General features: G+C 42.2%; 1 protein-coding gene across 2 annotated transcripts in view; it reads right to left on the bottom strand.

Annotated features, from left to right (window-relative positions):
• Positions 1-21,388, bottom strand: part of NDST1 (N-deacetylase and N-sulfotransferase 1) — a 50,825-nt gene that overhangs the window by 15,640 nt on the left and 13,797 nt on the right. For both annotated transcript variants that reach the window (XM_068979692.1, XM_068979693.1), the window contains exons 4-7: positions 6,629-6,783; positions 5,785-5,970; positions 3,917-4,045; positions 2,919-3,101 (exon numbers count right to left, since the gene is read on the bottom strand). In XM_068979692.1, the coding sequence (XP_068835793.1) occupies positions 2,919-3,101; positions 3,917-4,045; positions 5,785-5,970; positions 6,629-6,783 (653 nt within the window). The remainder of the gene's footprint in view (positions 1-2,918; positions 3,102-3,916; positions 4,046-5,784; positions 5,971-6,628; positions 6,784-21,388) is intronic.

Here is a 21,388-nt window from a genome sequence, read left to right as displayed (position 1 = left end):
AAATAGATTTAAGGGATTAGATTTGACAGAGTGCCTGAAGAACGATGGATAGAGGCTTGTAACACTGTATAGGAGAGAGTGATCAAAACCATCCCCAAGGAAAAGAAATGCAAAAAGGCAAAATGGTTGTCTGAGGATGCCTTATAAATAGCTGAGAAAAGAAGAGAAGGGAAAGGCAAAGGAGAAAAGGAAAGATACACCCACCTGAATGCAGAGTTTCAAAGAATAGCAAGGAGAGATAACAAATCCTTAAGTGAACAATGCAAAGAAATAGAGGAAAGCAATAGAATGGGAAAGACTAGAGATCGCTTCAAGAAAATTAGAGATATCAAGGGAACATTTCATGCAAAGATGGACACAATAAAGGACAGAAATGGTACGGACCTAATAGAAGCAAAAGATATTAAGAAGAGGTGGCAAGAATACGCAGAACTGTACAAATAAGATCTTAATGACCCAATAACCACAATGGTGTGATCACCCATGTAGAGCCAGACATCCTGGAATGTGAAGTCAAGTGGGCCTCAGGAAGCATTACTATAAACAAAGCTAGTGGAGGTCTTGGAATTCCAGCTGAGCTATTTTAAATCCTAAAAGATGATGCTGTTAAAATCCTGCACTCAAAATGCCAGCAAATTTGGAAAACTCAGCAGGGGCCACACGACTGGAAAAGGTTGGTTTCCATTCCAATCTCAAAGAAGCACAATACCAAACAATGTTCAAACTCCCGCACAATTGCATTCATTTCACAGGCTAGCAATGCAATGCTCAAAATCCCTCAAGCTAGGCTTCAATAGTACATGAATCAAGAACTTCCAGATGTACAAGCTGGATTTAGAAAAGGAGAGGAACCAGAGATCATATTACCAACATTTGTTGATCATAGAAAAAGAAAAGGAAAAACCAGAAAAACATCTACTTCTGCTTTATTGACTACACTAAGCCTTTGACTGTGTGGAACACAACAAACTGTGGAAAATTCTGAAAGAGATGGGAATACCAGACCACCTAACCTGCCTCCTGAGAAACCTGTACGCAGGTCAACAAGCAACAGTTAGAACTGGACATGAAACAATGGACTGGTTCAAAATTGGGAAAGGAGTCCGTCAAGGCTGTATATTGTCACCCTGCTTATTTAACTTACATGTAGGATATATCACGCAAAATGCCGGGCTGGATGAAGCATAAGCTGGAATCAAGATCGCTGGGATATGCAGATGACACCACCCTAACAGCAGAAAGGAAAGAGGCACTAAAAAGCCTCTTGATGAAGGTAAAAGAGGAGAGTGAAAAAGCTGACCTAAAACTCAACATTCAAAAAATTATGATCAAGGCATCCAGTCCCTTCAGTTCAGTTCAGTTCAGTCGCGTCCGACTCTTTGCGACCCCATGAATCGCAGCACGCCAGGCCTCCCTGTCCATCACCAACTCCAGGAGTGCACTCAGATTCACGTCCATCGAGTCAGTGATGCCGTCCAGCCATCTCATCCTCTGTCGTCCACTTCTCCTCCTGCCCCCAATCCCTCCCAGCATCAGAGTCTTTTCCAATGAGTCAACTCTTCGCATGAGGGGGCCAAAGTACTAGAGTTTCAGCTTTAGCATCATTCCTTCCAAAGAAATCCTAGGGCTGATCTCCTTGCAGTCCAAGGGACTCTCAAGAGTCTTCTCCAACACCACAGTTCAAAAGCATCAATTCTTCGGCACTCAGCCTTCTTCACAGTCCAACTCTCACATCCATACATGACCACTGGAAAAACCATAGCCTTGACTAGATGGACCTTAGTCGGCAAAGTAATGTCTCTGCTTTTGAATATGCTATCTAGGTTGGTTATAACTTTTCTTCCAAGGCGTAAGCGTCTTTTAATTTCATGGCCAGTCCCATCACTTCATGGCAAATAGATAGGGGAAAAAATGGAAACAGAAACAGACTTTATTTTCTTGGGGTCTAAAATCACTGTGGATGGTGACTGCAGCCATGAAATTAAGATGCTTGCTCCTTGGGAGAAAATCATGACAAACCTAACAGAGTGTTAAAAGACAGAGACATCACTTTGCCAACAAAGGTCCATACAGTCAAAGCTATGGTTTTTCCAGTACTCATGAACGAATGTGACAGCTGGATCATAAAGAAGGCTGAGAGCCAAAGAATTGATGCTTTTGAACTGTGGTCCTGGAAAAGACTCTTGAGAGTCCCTTGGACTGCAAGGAGATCAAACCAGTCAATCCTAAAGGAAATCAGTCTTGAATACTCATTGGAATGACTGATGCTGAAGTTCAAATACTTTGGCCATGTGATGTGAAGAGCAGATTCATCAGAAAAGACCCTGATGCTGGGAAAGATTGAGGGCAGGAGGAGAAGGGGGCGACAGAGGATGAGATGGTTGGAAGGCATCATCCATTGACTCAATGGACGTGAGTTTGAGCAAACTCCAGGAGACAGCGAAGGACAGGGAAGCTTGGCATGCCACAGTCCATGGGGTTGCAAAGAGTTGGACACGAATGAGCAACTGAACAACTGGGGCGGACTTCCTGAAGGACTGTCCCTTAAGCTCTCTGACTGGCCCCCTTTCCCGGGCTCAGAACCTACTGGAGTGAGAAGGGACATAACAGACTGAATCCAGGCAGGCCAGCAGCTGCTTCCCACACTCATTTCTACCATGTCCACCTGCAGTCCCATGACGCTGTTTTTCACAGGCTGTGTGTGTGTGCATTCACATAGGTTCTGCATGGGAGGTCTCATGTGCACAAAAACAAGTGACAGTGCCCCCGCTGGTGAGCAAGTGTACAGCTGAGTTTACACTCGAGAGAGCATGCGGGCCTGAGGACCGAGTCCCTGAGCCTGTGGCTGGAGCGCAGGCCTGTGGGTGCTGGGCCTTGCCTCCCTGCAGCGAGGTATCCAGGCCACCCACCCCACTCACCTGCCAGAGCGGGTCCTTCTCCTCGGAGAAGATCTGGAAGTACTTCTGGGCCAGCTGCACCGGGGGCAGCGTCTGCAGCCGGAGGTTGGTCCAGGAGTACAGGAAGCGCACCAGGTGCTTGAAGGTGTACAGGCCCAGGCGGTCATTCCCGTAGTTGGACAGGTGTGTCATGAAGATGCTGATCTGCTCCAGGTAGGAAGATGGGAGGCAGGGGCTGTCAGCCTCTGAGCCTCCTTCACTACCTTCACCCCGACTTCTGACCCGCTGGCCTTGCTTAAGCTTATGGTGCCACTCGATGACCAGTCCACGGTTCACCGGGGCCATCGGTCAACTTGCCACGTGACCTTGGACTAGGTGCACCAGGTGAATCCAGTCTGACACCAAGCACAGCAGCCCCGAAAGGGAAGCTGACCTCCTGTGCAGACACGTGGGTGCTCTTTTGTACTTTTTTGGCAGGAAGGTGAGGGAGTACATGAACCATAGGAATACACGGTTACCCCACAAAGCTGATACCACCACCACTTGATACCTATCTAACATTATCAAAGCATGGATGATTATTTCCATTTTACAGATAAGGAAAGAGAGGCCCAGGAAAAGAGATGAAAAGTTTAAAATGCACTCTACATCTATAGCGAGTGCCTTTTAAACTTTATCTATCAGTACATATATATAAATGTATACAGATAGTGATATATAGTTTAAATATTCAGTTTATTATATATTTTAATATGCAATATTTATATATTTATACACACACAAGGATTGGAAAAAGAACATGGAGAAAAGTGCCAACACTATTGTACAGAAGTGTAAGATGATAAAAGGAAACAAAGGCTGCTCAGATTCTCTGCCAAAGTCACACAGCAGGTGGGGACAGGGTCAGGGCTGGAATGCGGGTTTTCTAACTCCCAGCTGCACACCTGCTCCCACCCTCCCCCAGGGATGGCGGTCCAGCTGCCCCTCCTCACCCCAGCCAAGGGCTGGGGAGCACTCACAGGGTTCAGGAGCACGGTCAGGAAGAGCTCGCCCCCATTGATGATCTTGTCCAGCTCACTGGAGCCACCCGGGTACTCGTTGTAGAAGATGGTGTGTGTGAAGAGGCCGCAGGTCTGCCTCGGGAGGACCTAGGGATGGGGCGGGAGAGGAGCTATGGCTTCTCCAGGTCCAGATGGTGGCAGGCAGAGTCCTGCCAGAGAGGCAGCCTCCTATGTGACCACACAGCCCCCACCCTTGGGGGTCTTCCCCACCAAAGAACGTCTGCAGCCTGTGACAGTCCCCCAAGTGAGCCCACCTGGCCTTGCCAGTTTACACACGTAAATACTTTTCACATTTCTCTGTACAAAGTGAGCAGACTCCAAGGTAATAGGGACTGGCAAGGGAGAATCTTTCTGGCAACCTGGCCTGTGTGCCCAGCAAGGGCCCCTTCCCTCTCTAGAGCAGCACGCCCAGGCACGCTCTGTGACTCCTCTCCTGGCTTTAGCACTTGCCTCATGGCACTCTCGGTTGTGCACTGATTTAGCTGTTTCTTATGTGATCCACCCTCTCCGTCACCACCTTCATCCCCAGGGTCAGTAGGAATGCCTGAAAGGAGGAGGTCAGTGGCCGGATGGATGGAGGTGTGACTCTGGCCTTTCCATAGCTGCCCATCTGGACTAATGAGAACTATCTAGCCACTCCAGTGGCTGAGGTCAAAAACTGGGAGTAATCTTTCTCTCTCTTATATGCTATGTCCAACTCATCAGCAGTTCATGTATGCTCTAACTACTAACTAAGTCCAGAATCTGAACACATTCCAGCACTGCACCCTGGGCCAGGCCACTGCACCTCAACCGGAAGACTGCAGCAGCCTCCACCTGCTCCCCACTTTACCCCCTAGCAGCCAGAATGATGGAAATCCTTTTAATTTATGAGTCAGGTCATCAGAGCACTCCACTCAAAACCCCCCCACCACAGACTAAAGCTCAAGCCCATCCAGGGGTGTTAGTTGCCCTACATGACCTGGTCCACCAATCACCCTTCTGACCTCATCACCTGCCACCTCCCAATTTGTCTTCCAGCCACAGTCGCCTGTTGGTTGGTCCTCAAAACCACCTGCACAAGCCTGCCTCACGGCCTTTGCGCTTGTTTTCTCTGCCATACATGCTCTTCCTCATGTAGCAGCATGGTTCCATCCCCAAAAGGCTCTCCCTAACCATCTTGTTTAAGTTTCTTCTTTTCCCGCATGCATGCTAAGTCGTTTCAGTCATGACCAACTCTGCAATTCCTATGGACCATAGCCCTCCAGGCTCCTCTGTCCATGGGATTATCCAGACAAGAATACTGGACTGGCTTGCGAGGCCCTCCTCCAGGGATCTTCCCGACCCAGGGATCAAAGCCTCTTACGTCTCCCTGCACTGGCAGGTAGGTTAGCACCACCTGGGAAGCCCTCTCCCCTTCTGAGCCCACCCTTTCTCCATCCCCCTGCTTGACTCTTCTCCACAGCACTTATACCATCTGACCATTATATACTTTACACAGTCATGAACGCACTGTCTCCTGTCACTAGAATGTCAGGTCTACAAAGGTGGGGACTTCTGTTGACTTTGTGGATTTCAGTATTCCCAGTGTGTAAAAAAGGGACAGACACATTTCACGTAAGCCAACAAATGGATGAGACAAAGGCCTGTCCCAGGGCCTCATCAGAGGCCTCTTAAAAAATGTTCAGCCACCTGATCCTGTCACAAAAGCATAAGAGTCGCTCACTAAAGAGGCAGACTGGCCTCCTCCCTCCCTGAGATAGAGAGCCTCAGGTGACAGAGGGGACAGCAGAAACCCCTAACCAGGTCCCCCAAATCCTGCCTCTCAGGCTCCGGGCTGCACTCACCATGATGCCGTTGTGGATGAAACCACGACGGTAGCGGGCTGGCTTCAGGTGGGGGTACTCCTCCGTGCTGGTCACGTGGATGTTCCACACCTGCTTCCAAGCCTCGTAGAGCTGCACATGCACAGGGTACACGCCCGAGTGGTGGGGTGCCACCGCGTACCCCATGTCTGTGGGAATGCCATGCTCCTGGGGAGAGGAGGGCCAGGGCAGGGTGAGCACAGGGTTCCTGCTCCTCTGGGCCTTACTTCCCCTTTGTAGGGCAAGGGAGAGGAGTCAGAGACTAGGATGGCAGGACGGCAGGTCCGAGACCTTGAGGTGCACATGGGGAAGCTGAGGCTCGGGACCCAGAGTCTTGGAGGAAAGCACCGGCTGAGCTGGGACTTCAGCTCTCAGCCCAGTGTTCACTTCCTCCTGCTCCAGGAGTGAGAAGCAAGGATGGGCACCCATCTACCTTCATGGTCTCTATGACTGGCTGGTAGCTCAGGGGGCACTAGCACCAGGCCTTATTCTCTCCTTGCTGGGAACCTCCTCCAGCTGCCCAGGGCTCCTAGTCTAGCCTCAAAACAAGAGCTTGGCTCCGGAAGCCAACAGTCCTGCGTTTAAGTTCTGGTTAGACCTCTTATAAGCTGGGGTGGCCTCCCCAAGCTTCGGTTTCTTATCTAAAATGATGCTATCAAGACACCGGGCTCTTGGGTATCAATGAGTCTTCAATGAGACAGTGGCTATAAAGATGTTAATAAAAAGCTGTCACATGGAACTGCAAAAGCAGCGGGAGGCCAGCAGTTCTGACCCCCAGTCCAGCCCCAAGCCCACCCAGCTCTGCCCTGTAGGGAATCTTACTCACGACAGCGAACTTCTTGTTCAGGGCCATCTGCTCAGCCAGCACAGACTGGTTGTGGAAAAGGTGGGGCTGCATGTGGCTCCACATGTGGGGGAACCACCAGAACTCCTTCACGTATGACAGCAGCAGGTCATCCCCCGCATCCTCAGCATCAGTACCTGTAGCCCAAGCACAGGCAGCTCAGCCCAGCCCACCTGCCTCAAGGCCCAGGGATGGGCGTGGAAGGCCACTGCCCACCCAAAAGTTGCTCAGAGCAGTTCTATGAACCATAGGGCAGCACAGAGAGAGCCCCAGTCCAGGTCCTGGAACCATGTGGCCTTGAGTCAGTGGATGACTTTGGCCAAGTTCCCCCATATTTGGGCCCTCGAGGTCTGTCTCTTCAATATGCAGTTCAGATACAATGATCTCAATGGTTTCCTCTAGCTCTGACTTGCTTGCTGTGATTTTATTCCTGTTTTTCTGTGTTGTCTTTTACTTATTAACTTATAGATGTTTCTTGTATATATACAGGATGTTTAAGCTGTCTTGTGTATATCACCCCGACTACCTCTGATATGCTAAGGGTTGTGCGTGTGCGGCTCAGCCATCTCTGACTGTTTGCGACCCAATGGACTGCAGCCTGCCAGGCTCCTTTCTCCATGGAATTTTCCAGTCAAGAATACTAGAGCGGGTTGCCATTTCCTACTCCAAGGGGTGGAAACTGCCTCTCTTGTGTCTCCTGCACTGGCAGGGAGATTCTATACCACTAGTGCCAGCTGGGAAGCCCCGTTAAGGGTTAAGAACATAAAAATACTGACAAACAACCCAATGTTGCTCTTATTTGGCTTTGGCACTAAGCTGCAGACTTTCCTCCCAGAGCTGCAGACCAGGAGAGTTTGCCTAGAATTTAAGAGAGGCTGTCCTCACTGTGGCCCAAGCAGGTGGCAGCTCAAGTGAATACTCACTACAGATGACCACTCATGGGCTCTTCCCTCCTGCCCAGTCCTGCAGGGTAGCATGTGAGGAACGAGGGAAAGTCACCAAGAGGAGGGCAAATATGAACCAGAGAGCCCTCAGCCTTCAACCTCAACCCTTAAGACATGAAAATAAACTCACTCCAGGCAAAGAACAGGATAAAACCCCACAAGAACAACTAAATGAAGTGGAGATAGGCAACCAACCTGAAGAAGAATTTAAAGATGCTAAAGTGTGAGCTGCTCAACCTTGTCTGACTCTTTGCGACCCCATGGACTGTATGTAGCCTGTCAGGCTCCTCTGTCCATGGAATTCTTCAGGCAAGAATTCTGGAGTGGGTTTTCATTTCCTTCTCCAGAGGATCTTCCCAACCCCGAGATCAAACCCAAGTCTCCCCCATTGTAGGCAGATACTTTACTCTGAGCCACCAGGGCATAAGAATTTAGAGTAACGATAGTAAGTACGATTCAAAATCTTGGAAAAAGAATGGAGGCATAGATCATTAAAATACAAAAGATGTTTAACAAAGAGCTAGAAGATTTAAAGAACAAACAGATGAAAACAATACATTAACTGGAATGAAAAATACACTGTAAGAAATCAATAGCAGAATAACTGAGTCAGAAGAAGTGAGCGGAAAGACAGAATGACAGAAATCACAGCCATGGAACAGAAAAAGAAAAAAATAAAGAAATGAAGACAGTTTCAGAAATCTCTGGGATAATATTAAATATACCAACATTCACTTTATAGGGTCCCAAAGGAGGAGAGAGAGAAAGGGACTGAGAATATATGAAGAGATTATAGCTGAGAAGTCTCCTAACATGAGAAAATAATCACCCAAGTCCAGAAAGAATCCCATACAACATAAACCCAAGGAGGACCAAAAACGCCCCAATATATATTAATAAAACAGACAAAAGTTAAAGACAAAAAAATATTAAAAACAAAAGGCAACAAATAACATACAAGGGAACTCCCCCAGAGTTATCAGCTGATTTTTCAGCAGAAACTCTGGAGGCCAGAAGGGATGGCACAATATATTTAAAGTGATAAAAGGGAGACATCTAGAGCCAAGAATACTCTATCCAGCAAAGCTTTCGTTCAAATTCAATGGAGAAATCAAAAGCTTTACGGACAAGCATAAGCTAAGAGAATTCAATACCACCAAACCAGCCTTACAACAAATCTTAAAGGAACTTCTTTAGGCAGAAAATAAAGGGCGGACAACGAGAATCAGGAAAATTACAAAATGGGAAAGCTCACTGTAAAGGCAAACAAAGTAAAGGCAGGAAATCATTCCTATACAAAGCTGATATCAAACTATAAACCTAGAAGAGAGGAGAGTGCAAATGAGGGATATTGGAAATTAAGAGACCGGCAACTTAAAACACTCTTGTGCATATGCAGACTGCTATATCAAAACCTCGGGGAAATCACACACACACACAAAATCTACAAAAGATACAGACTCAAAAAAGGAAAAGTAGTCCAAATACAACAGTAAAGATGGACATTAAATCACAAGAGAAAAGAACAAAAGAAGAAAGGAAGAAAAAAAAATCTTTAGAAATAAATCTAACAACAAAATGGCATTAAAAGCATACATATTGATAATTACCTTAAATGTAAAAGGATTAAATGCTCAAACCAAAAGACATAAATTGGCTGAATGGATACAAAAATAAGACCCATATACACATATGCTATTTACAACAAACTCTTTTAGGAAGGGTCTTAGGAAGCATTACTACAAACAAAGCTAGTGAAGGTGATGGAATTCCAGGCAAACTATTTAAAATCCTAAAAGATGATGCTGTTAAAGTGCTGCACTCAATATGCCAACAAATTTGGGAAATTCAGCAGAGGTCACAGGATTGGAAAAGGTCAGTTTTCATTCCAATCTCAAAGAAGGGCAATGCCAAAGTATGTTCAAACTACCAAACAATTATACTCATTTCACATGCTAAAAGGTAATGCTCAAAATCCTTCAAACTAGGCTTCAACAGTAGGTGAACCAAGAAATTCCAGATGTACAAGCTGGATTTAGAAAAGGCAGAGAAACCAGAGATCAAATTTAAATATCCATTATAGAAAAATAAAGAGAATTCCAGAAAAACATCTACTTCTGCTTCATTGACTACAGTAAACCCTCTGACTGTGTGGGTCACAACAAACTGTGGAAAATTCTAAAAGAGACAGAAATGCCAGACCACCTTACCTGCCTCCTGAGAAACCTGTATACAGGTCACGAAGCAACAGTGAGAACTGGACATAGAACAACAGACTAGTTCAAATACGTCAAGGCTGTATATTGTCACCCTGTTTATTTAACTTATATGCAGAGTACATTATGTGAAATGTTGGGCTGGATGAAGCACAAGTTGGAATCAACATTGCCGGGAGAAATATCAATAACTTCAGATATGCAGATGACACCACCCTAACGGCAGAAAGCAAGGAGGAACTAAATAAAGAGCCTCTTGATGAAGGTGAGAGAGGAATGTGAAAAACTGGCTTAAAACTCAAGACCAAAAGAAACGAAGAACATGGCATCCAGTCCCATCACTTTGTGGCAAATAGATGGGGGGAAATGGAAATAATGATAGATTTTATTTTTGTGGGCTCCAAAATCACTGTGGATGCTGACTGCAGCCATGAATTAAAAGATGCCTGCTCCTTGGAAGAAAAGCTATGATACCTAGACACTGTATTAAAAAGCACAGACGTCACTTTACCAACAAAGGTACATCTGGTCAAATCTATGGTTTTTCCAGTAGTCATGTACAGATATGAGATTTAGACCATAAAGAAAGCTGAGGGCCAAAGAATTGATGCATTCGAACTATGGTGCTGGAGAAGACTCTTGAAAGTCCCTTGGACAGCAAGGAGATCAAATGAGTCAACCCTAAAGGAAATCAACCTTCATTATTTCCCAGAAGGACTGATGCTGAAGCTCGAGTACTTTGGCCACCTGATGTGAACAGCTGACTCACTGGAGAAGACCCTGATGCTGGGAAAGACTGAGGGCAGGAAGAGAAGAGGGCAACAGAAGATGAGATGGTTGGATGGCATCATTGACTCAATGGACATGAGTTTGAGCAAACTCCAGCAGACAGTGAAGTACAGGGAAACCTGGTATGCTGCAGTCCAATGGGTCGCAAAGGGTTGGACACAACTGAGGAATGGAACAACAAGGTCAGAATGGCCATCATCAAAACATCTACAAAAAATAAAGGCTATTGGCAGGAATATAAATGAGTACAACCATGATGAAGAAGAATACAGAGGTTTCTTAAAAAACTATATACAGAATTATTAATACCACATGATCCAGCAATAACACTCCAGGGCATATTCCAGAGAAAACCATTATTCAAAAGATACATGCATCCCAGGGTTCACTGCAGGTTTACAATAGCCAAGACATGGAAGCAACTTATCTATCAACAGACCAATGGGTAAAGAAGGAGTGGTACATATATACAATGGAGTATTACCCAGGAGTAAAAATGAGCAAAATAATATCATTTGCAGCAACATAAATAAACCAAGAGATTCTTATAGTCAGTGATTAAATCAAACAGAAATGACAAGTACCATATGATATCACTTTATAGGCAAAATCTAAGAAGTTGGTACAAATGAACTTATTTACAAACAGAATTAGAGTCACAGATATAGAAAACAAACCTATCATGGAAAACACTTAGAGAGATGGGAATAGCAGACCAACTTACCTGCCTCCTGAGAAGCCTGTGTGCAGGTGAAGAGGCAACAGAACCAAACATGGAACAACAGACTGGTTCAAATTGGCAAGGGAGTACAACAAGGCTGAACATCATTACTCTGGTTATTTAACTTATATGCAGAGTACATCATGTGAAATACCAGGCTGGATGAAGCACAAGCTGGAATCAAGACTGCCAGGAGCTATACCAATAACCTCAGATATACAGATGACATGACCCTAATGGCAGAAAGCAAACAGGAACTAAAGAGCCACTTGATGAAAGTGGAAGAGGAGAGTGAAAACGTTGGCTTAAAGCTCAAACATTCAGAAAACAAAGATCATGGCATCCGGTCCCATCACTTCATGAGAAATAGATGGGGAAACAGTGGAAATAGTAGCTGACTTTATTTTTGGGGGCTCCAAAATCACTGCAGATGGTGACTGGAGCCATGAAATTAAAAGACGCTTACTCCTTGGAGGGAAAGTTATGACCAACCTAGACAGCATATTAGAAAGCAGAGACATTACTTTGTCAATAAAGGTCCATCTAGTCAAGGCTATGGTTTTTCCAGTGATCATGTATGGATGTGAGAGTTGGACTATAAAGAAAGCTGAGTGCCGAAGAATTGATGCTTTTGAACTGTGGTGTTGGAGAAGACTCTTGAGAGTCCCTTGGACTGCAAGGAGATGCAACCAGTCCATCCTAAAGGGGATCAGTCCTGGGTGTTCATTAGAAGGACTATGTTGAAGCTGAAACTCCAGTACTTTGGCCACCTCATGCGAAGAGCTGACTCATTTGAAAAGACCCTGATGCTGGGAAAGACTGAGGGCAGGAGGAGAAGGGGACAGCAGAGGATGAGATGGCTGGATGGCATCACCAACTCAATGAACATGTGTTTGGGTAAACTCCGGGAGCTGGTGATAGACAGGGAGGCCTGGCATGCTGCAATTCATGGAGCTGCAAAGAGTCGAACACAGCTGAGCAACGGAACTGAACTGAACCTACAGTTATGTAGAAAAAACATATGTGAACATCTCCATGACCTTGGCTTTGTTCAGAGTTCACTAAATATGATACCAAAAGCATAGAAAACAATGAAAAATAGATACATTGGCTTTCAAAAAAATAAATCTTCATGCATCACAGGACATTCTCAAAAGAGTGAAAAGATAAGCAAGAGAATGGCAAAAAATGTTTGCAAACCCCCAGACTGACTATGGGATTAATATCCAGAATAGGTAAAAGATGTCGACAACACAATTTAAAAATTAGCAAAAAACTAAAAAAACTTTCTCTAGAAAAGAAATACAAGTGGCCCAGAGCACATAAAAGATGCAGAATATAACTGACTGATGGAAATCAAAACTATAATGAGATACAACCTCACACAGGTCAGAATGGCCATCATCAAAAAATCTACAAACAATAGATGCTGGAGAGGTTGCGGAGAAAAGAGACCTTTCCTACACTACAGGTGGGAATGTAAATGGGTACAACCATGACGAAGAAGAATATAGAGGTTCCTTAAAAAACTATGTATGGAACTATGTATGATACGATCCAGCAGTCCCACTCCAGGGCATTTATTGGGAAAAATCAGTATTCTAAAAGACAGATGCACCGCAGCGTTCACGGTAGCACTGTTTACAACAGCCCAGACATGGAAGCCACCTAAATGATCACTCACAGAGGAAAGGATAAAGAAGATGCGGTATGTGTACAATTAAATACTACTCAGCCATTAAAAAGAATGAAACAATGCCATTTCCAGCAACATGGATGGAACTAGAGGCTGTCATACAGTAAGTAACACACAGGAGAAATATCACATAACATCTGTTGTATGTGGAATGTAGAAAGAAATGATACAAATGAATTCATTTACAAAACAGAAACAGAATCACAGACTTAAGAGAATGAACCTGTAACTCCCAGGTGGGAAGGATAGAGGGTATAATTAGTTGGGGATAGACAAGTACACACTGCTATAGTTTAAATGGATAACCAACAAGGACCTATAATGTAGCACATGGAACTCTGCTCAGTGCTATATGGCAGCCTGGATGGGAGGGGAGTTTGGGGAGAATGCATACATTTATATGTATGGCTGAGTCCCTCTGCTAGCCACCTGAAACTATCACATTGGTATCCAGCTACCCTCCAATACAAAATTAAAAGGTAAAAGAAAAAAGAACAACCATCATCAAAAAATCTACAAACAATAAATGCTGGAGAGGGTGAGGAGTAAAGGGAACTCTCCTACACTACTGGTGGGAATGTAAATGGACACAACCATGATGGAGAAGGATATTCAGGTTCCTTAAAAATCTGTATACAGAACTACCATATGAGCCAGCAATCCCACTCGAAGACATATATCCAGAGAAAACCATTATTCAAAAAGATACATGGATGCAAAGGGTCACTGCAACACTGTTTACAATAGCCAAGATATGGAAGTAACTTAAGTATCCAGTGACAGACAAATGGGTAAAGCAGAAGCAGTACACATATACAATGGAGTATGGAGTTCATAAAAATGAACGAAATACCACCATTTACAGCAACATGGATGGACCAGGAGATTCTCATAGTCAGTGATATGTCAGACAAAAAATGATAAATATCATGTGATATCATTCATATGCAAAATCTAAAAAGTTGGTATAAATGAACTTATTTATAAAATAGATATAGAAAATAAACCTATAGTTACCAGAGGGGAACGTAAGGGGTGGCTGAGAGGCATAAATTAGGAGACTGGGATCAACATATACACACTACTATATCTATATATCTATAAAACAAATAACCAATAAGGCCTCACTATATAGCACAGGGAACTCTATTATTCAGTATTCTGCATTAATTCCTATGTGAAAAGGATCTATAACCGAGTGCATACAGGTATAGATCTAACTAATTCACTTTGCTGAATGCCAGAAACTGATACAACACTGTATACCAACTAAACTCTAATAAAAATTTAAACATAATATAACATATTTCAGAATTCAATCAAGGAAATGAAAAGCTTCTACCTTGAAAACTCAAAAACATTGCTTAAGGAGGACCTAAATAATTGGAAAGCAACCCATGTTTAAATATTAGAATGCTTACTTTTGCTCAAATAACAATATTAGTCAGCCCAATATACAGATTCATTTCATTCCTGTTCAGAAATTTTTTTTTTCCCCCTGAAGTGGGAGAAAAATTCCTAATATTTATTTGGAATTCCAAGGGATGCTCAAGAGCCAAATTTACCTTGCAAAAGTGTGTTACTGCATTCAAATAGACATACAAACCATCGAGTCTACTTGGAACACAGAAAGAAACCCTCAGTGTAAGCTAAGAACTACAGATGAAAACAGACACATCTCCATGACAATGGCCTGGGTTATGGGTCCTAAAATGTGAAACCAAAGGCATAGAAAACAATGAAAATTAGATATACTGCTCATCAAAAAAGTTAAGAACTTCCATGTGTCACAGGACATTCTCATGAGAGTGAAAGGACAACTAGAGGTTGGCAGAAATATTTACAAATCAGAGGCCTGCTACGGGTTTAAGATGCCAACAACACAATTTAAAAGTGATCCGAAAATCTGAACAGATATTTCTCTTAAGACGACATACAAATGGCCCACAGCAAACGAAAAGATGCTCAATACCACCGATTACTAGAGAAATGGAAATCAGAACTACAATGAGATGTCTTGTCATACAGGTCACAATGGCAATCATCATAAAACCAACAGGGTCTGACGTTATCTCTAAAAATGGAGCACAACACACTTGACCCAGAAAACCCCACAAATCACACAGATCAAGAGGTTCAAATCTTCGTGTTCACTTTAAGAACACTCGAGAAACCACCCAGACCATTAAGTGTATGCATATCTGAAAAGCCACCAATATCTGAAGGATGTCACCGTAAAGAGGCAATGCGTGCCATTCCATCATTCCAGCGTGGAGTTGGTAGGTGTGCACAGGCCAAAGAGTGGTCTGAAAAGACTGCTGAATTTTTACTGCACATGCTCAGAAATGCAGAGAGTGCTGAACTTAAGGGCAAAGATATAGATTCTGTGGTCACTGAGCACATTCAGGTGAACAAAGACCCCAGGAGGCAGCACAGGACTTAGAGACTCATGGTCAGATCGACCCACAAGTGAGCCCTCCCTGCCACACTGAGATGATGCTAACTGGAGGAAAACATTGTTCCTAAACCAGAAGACGAGGTTGCGCAGAAGAAAAAGATATCCCAGAAGAAAGTAAAGAAAAAAAAAATTGATAGTACAGGAGTAAACACAGCAAAAAATAAATGCATACAAAAGTTTTTTTTAAAAAGCTATAAATAAATGTTGGAGAGGGTAATGAGAAAAGGGAACTCTCCTACACAAATGGTGATAATGTACACGGGTATAACCATGATGAAGAAGAACATACAAGTTCCTTAAAAAACAATAAACAGAACTATTAATACCATAAGATCCAGCAATCCCATTCCAGGGCATATATCCAGAGAAAACTATTATTCAAAAAGACACATGCACCCCAGGGATCATGGCAGCACTGTTTACAACAGCAAAGACATGGAGGCCACACAGGTACCTACCGGCAGACAATGGGTAAAGAAGTGGTACATATATACAATGGAGTATTAGTAGCCATAAAAATGAACAAAATAATGTTCTTTGCAGAAACATGGATGGACACAGAGATTCTCACAGCCAGTGATGTAAGTCAGACAGAAAAGGACAAATATCACATGATACCACTTATATCCAAAATCTGAAATGTTGCCATAAATGCAATTATTGGTAACACAGATACAGAAAACAAACCTATGGTTACCAGTAGGGAAAGTGAGGGGTGGCTGGAAGCGATAAATTAGAAGACTGGGATCAACATACACACATTACTCTATATAAAATAGATAACTAGTAACAACCTACTGTGCAGCACAGGGAACTCTATTTAGTACCCTGCATTAACCCCTATGTGACAGTGGATATACGAATAATTCAACTGATTCAATTTGCTGTATGCCTGAAGCTAACACAACACTGAACAACAACTATACTTCAAAAAAAAATTAAACATAATATAAAATATTTCAGAATTCAGTCAAGGATGTGAAACGCTTCTACCCTGAAAACTCTAAAACACTGCTTAAAGAAACCTAAATTATTGGAAAACAACATGTTTAAATATATTAGAATGCCTAGTAATGTTCAAATAATAATACTATTCAGTAAAAATAGAGATTCATTTCATTCCTATTCAATCTGATTTTTTTTTCTGAATTGGTAAAAACATCATAATATTCTCACGGAATTCCAAGGGACACTGAAAAGCCAAATAGTATTCTAGATGTGTATTACTGCAGTAGCATAGACATACAGACCATGGAATAGACTTGAGAACCAGGAAACAAACCTTCACTTCTAATTTCACTTGATTTCTGATAGAAGTGCTAAGACTGGTCGCTGGGCCAAGAACAGATCCCACAAATGGCGCTGCAGAACCCAGACCTCACGTGCAAAACCTTTACAGTGAACCTTCCCTCATACCATACACGAAACTTAATGCACAATGCCTCAAGGCCTAAAATGCTGGAACTAAGCCATAGAACTGTAGAAGAAGAAAAGGCTGAATATCTCCCTGACCTTCAATTTGGTGTTGGAACCTTCAATTTGACACCTAAGGCACAGAAAACAATGAAAATCAGACACTGGCCTTAAAAAAAAAAAAACAAAAAATAAGAAACTTCCACGCATCACAGGACATTCTCACACGAGTGAAAAGACAACCTAGACGAGGGCAAAAATGCTGGAACACCGTAGGCCTCCTATGGGTTTAGTGTTCAGAATACATAAAAGATGCCAACAACAGAATGCAAAATTGGACCCAAAACCTAAACAGACACATCTCAAAGAAGACATACAAATGGCCAACAGAACATGAAAAGATGTTCAACATCACTAATCATTAAACAAATGGAAATTAAAACTACAATGAGATACCACTGCACATAGGTGAGAATGGCCATTACAAAAAAAAGTCTAAAAACAATAAATGCTGGAAGAGAGTGTGGAGAAAATGGAGCCCCTAAACTGCTGGAGGGAGTGTAAATGGGTACACGCATTACAGAGAACACTACCGAGGTTCCTTATAAAACTATATACAGAACTACCCCACGATCCAGCAATCCTACTCCAAGGCATACATCTAGAAGAAATTAGCATTCCAAAGGATACCCGCACCTCAGGGTCCACTGCACCACTGTTTATAATTCCCAAGACTTGGAAGCCACCTAGATGTCCATCGACAGAGGAATGGAGAAAGAAAAAGTGCAACACCTATTCAGGAGATATTACTTAGCCACTAAAAAGAATGAAATAATGCAATTTGCAGCCTCATGGACGGACAGAGAGATTTTCATATTGAGTAAAGAAAATCAGACAGAAATGGAAGAAATACCACAAAATATTCCCTGTATGGGGAACTTAAAAAGAAAGGATACAAGCTAACTTATTTGGAAAACAAAATAGACTCACAGACTTAAGAATGACTTATGGTTGCCAGGGGTGAAGGGCAGGGAGAAGGGGTTGTAGGGAGTCTGGGATACATGTGAACACACCCGCTATATTTAAAATGGATAAGCATCAAATCCTACTGTATGGCATATGGAACTGTGCTCAATGCTATATGGCAGCCTGGATGGGAAAGAGTTTAGAGGATAATGGGTATGTGTATATAACAATCGTCATATATTGTTTTTGGATTAATCCCTTGATCATTACATTGTGTCCTTCCTTGTTTCTTGTCATTTTTTTTAAGTTGTAAATATATAAGCACTCAAAATAGGAGCTCCTTAATATATAAAGTAAATGCTAATGGTCATAAAAGCAGAAACAGTGACACATAATAGTGGGGGATTTTTCAGCCAGACAAAAAAAATAAACAAGGAAACATGGGCCCTAAAAGAAACATTAGACCAAATAGACTTAGTTGATATTTATAGAAAACAGGAAACACCTTCTATAGTACACATGGAATATTCCCCAGGACAGATCACATCATAGGCCAAAATCAAGCTTTGGTAAATTTAAGAAAATTGAAATCACATCAAGCATCTTTTCTGACCACAAAACTATAAGATTAGAAATCAATTACTGGGGAAAAAATGTAAAACACATAAATATGTGGAGACTGTACAATATGTTACTAAACGACCAACGGATCAATGAAAGAATCAAAGAGGTAATAAAAAAATAACTAGAGACAAGTGACAAATAAAAAAATAGCAAACCTATGGGACTCAGCAAATACAATCTTACCTCACAATAAAAATCTCAAATAAACAACCTAACTTTACATTTAAAGCAACCAGTGGAACAAGAAGTAACAAAACCCAAAGTTGGTAAAAGAAAAGAAATCATAAAGATCACAGTAAAAAATCAGTGAAATAGAGATGAAGAAAACAATGGAAAAGATCAATGAACCTAAAACCCAGTTCTTTGAAAAGATAAAACTGATAAACCTTTAGCCAAACTTCTCAGAAAGAAGCGGCAAAGGGTGCAAATCAATAAAATTAGAAATGAAAAAGTTACACAATGAACACCACAGAAACACAAAGGATCATAAGATGACCACACACACATACACACAAAAACTATATGCAAAAAAAAAAACGGACAACTTAGAAGAAATGGACAAATTCTGAGAAAGACACAGCCTTCCAAGACTGAACCAGGAGGAAACAGAAAATATGAACAGACCAGTCACAAGTGCTGAAACTGAAACAGTGATTTTAAACTCCCAAAACAAAAGTCCATAACCAGGGGGCTACACAGGCAAATTCTATCAAACATTTAGAGGAAAGTTAATGCCTATCCTTCTGAAACTCTTCCCAAAAACTGCAGAGAAGAAATATTCCCAAGCTCATTCTATGAGGCCACCATCACCCTGACACCAACCAAAGATACAACACACACAAAAGAAACTACTGAACAGAGACACAAAACACTCAACAAAATAGCAGCAAACTGAATCCAACGATACACTGAAATCACACACCACCATCAAGTGGGATTTATCTCAAGGATGTGAGAATTCTTCGATATCCACAAATCAAAGTGACACACCACATTAACAAACTGAAGAACAAAAACCATATGATCATCTCAATAGATGCAGAGAAAGCTTTTGACAAAATGCAACACCCATTTATGATTAAAAAAAAAAAAAACACTGCAGAAAGTGGGCATAAAGGGAACTTACCTCAACATAACAAAGGCCATATACGACAAACTCACAGCTAATACCATTCTCAATAGTGAAAAGCTGAAACCATTCCCTACAAATCAGGAACAAGGCAAGGATGTCCTCTGCCACCACTTTTATTCAACATAGTTTTAGAAGTCCTAGCCATGGAAATCAAAGAAGAAAAAGAAATGAAAGGAATCTAAATTGGAAAAGAAGTAAAATTGCCACTGTTTGCAGATGACATGATACTATACACAGAAAATCCTAAAGATGGTACTAGTAAACTACTACAGCTCATTGATCAATTTGGTAAAGTTGCAGGGTACAAAATTAATACAAAGAAATCACTTGCTTTCCTACACACGAACAATAAAGGTCAGAAACAGAAATTAGGAAAACAATCCCATTTATCATCACATCAAAAAGAATAAAATACCTAGGAATAAACCCATGTAAGACAAAAGATCTGTACTATGAAAACTATAAGATACTGATGAAAAGAAACAGAAGATGACACAAATGGAGGGATACACCACGCTTTTGGATTGGAAGCATCAATACTGTCAAAAATGAGTATACTACCCAAGACAATCTACAGATTCAATGCAATCCCTATCGAATTACCAATAGCATTTTTCACTGAATTAGAACAAAAATTTTAATTCTGTACAGAGTCACGAAAAGACTGAATAGCCAAAGCAATGCTGAGAAAGGAAAATGCAGGCGGAGGGATCAGGCTCCCTGACTTCAGACTACACTACAAAGCCCAGTCACCAAGAGGCATGCTACTGGTACAAAAGCAGAAATACAGGTCAACAGAACAGGACTGCAAGCCCAGAAACATAACCCCGCACTTACGCGCAATTAACTTATGACAAAGGAGGCAAGACTACACACTGGAGAAAAGACAGTCTTCTTCAATAAACGGTGCCAGGAAAACTGGACAGCTACATGCAAAAGAATGAAATTATTCTCTAATACCAGACACAAAAATAAACTAAAAATGGATCAAAAACTAAATGTAAGGCTGGACATTATAAAACTCTTGGAGAAAAACACAGGCAGAACACTCTGACATAAATCGCAGCAAGATCTTTTTGAATTAACCTTCCAGAGTAATGAAAACAAAAACAAAAATAAACAAATGGGACTCAAACTCAAAAGTTTCTGCACAGCAAAGGAAACCATAAACAGAAAGACAATCCACAAAATAGGAGAAAATATTTGCAAACAAAGTGACTGACAAGGGATTAATCTCCAAAATAGACACAAAACTGTTCATGAAGCTCTAGGTCGAAAAAACAACACAATCAAAAAACAGACAGAAGATCAGACGTTTCTGCAAAGAAGACATACAGATGGCCAAAAAGCACATGAAAAGATACTCAACATCACTAAATATCAGAGAAAAGGAAAGCAAAATACAGTGACCTATCACTTCACACCAGTCAGAATGGCCATCATCAAAAACTATGCAAACAATAGACAGGGAGCTCTGCACGGTGCTCTGTGACGATGCAGAGGAGTGGAGCAGGCCAGGGGGCTGGGGAGGCTTAGAGGGAGGGGATATATATACATATGTGATCACGGCTGATTTGCACTGATGTAAGGCAGAGATCCCCACAACACTGTAAAACAATTCTCCAATTAAAAAATCAAAAAAATATGCAAACCGTAAATGCTGAAGAGGGTGTGGAGAAAAGGGAATCCTCCTACACTGTTGGCAGGAAGGTAAACTGGTATAGCCACTAGGGAGAATGTTATGGAGGTTTCCTAAAAAACTAAAATAGAGCTACCATATGAT

Source organism: Capricornis sumatraensis, chromosome 9, assembly GCF_032405125.1.
Source record: "Capricornis sumatraensis isolate serow.1 chromosome 9, serow.2, whole genome shotgun sequence".
Lineage (NCBI taxonomy): Eukaryota > Metazoa > Chordata > Mammalia > Artiodactyla > Bovidae > Capricornis > Capricornis sumatraensis.
The sequence above is the reverse complement of the archived record's forward strand: the minus strand, read 5'-3'. Positions and strand labels throughout refer to the sequence as shown.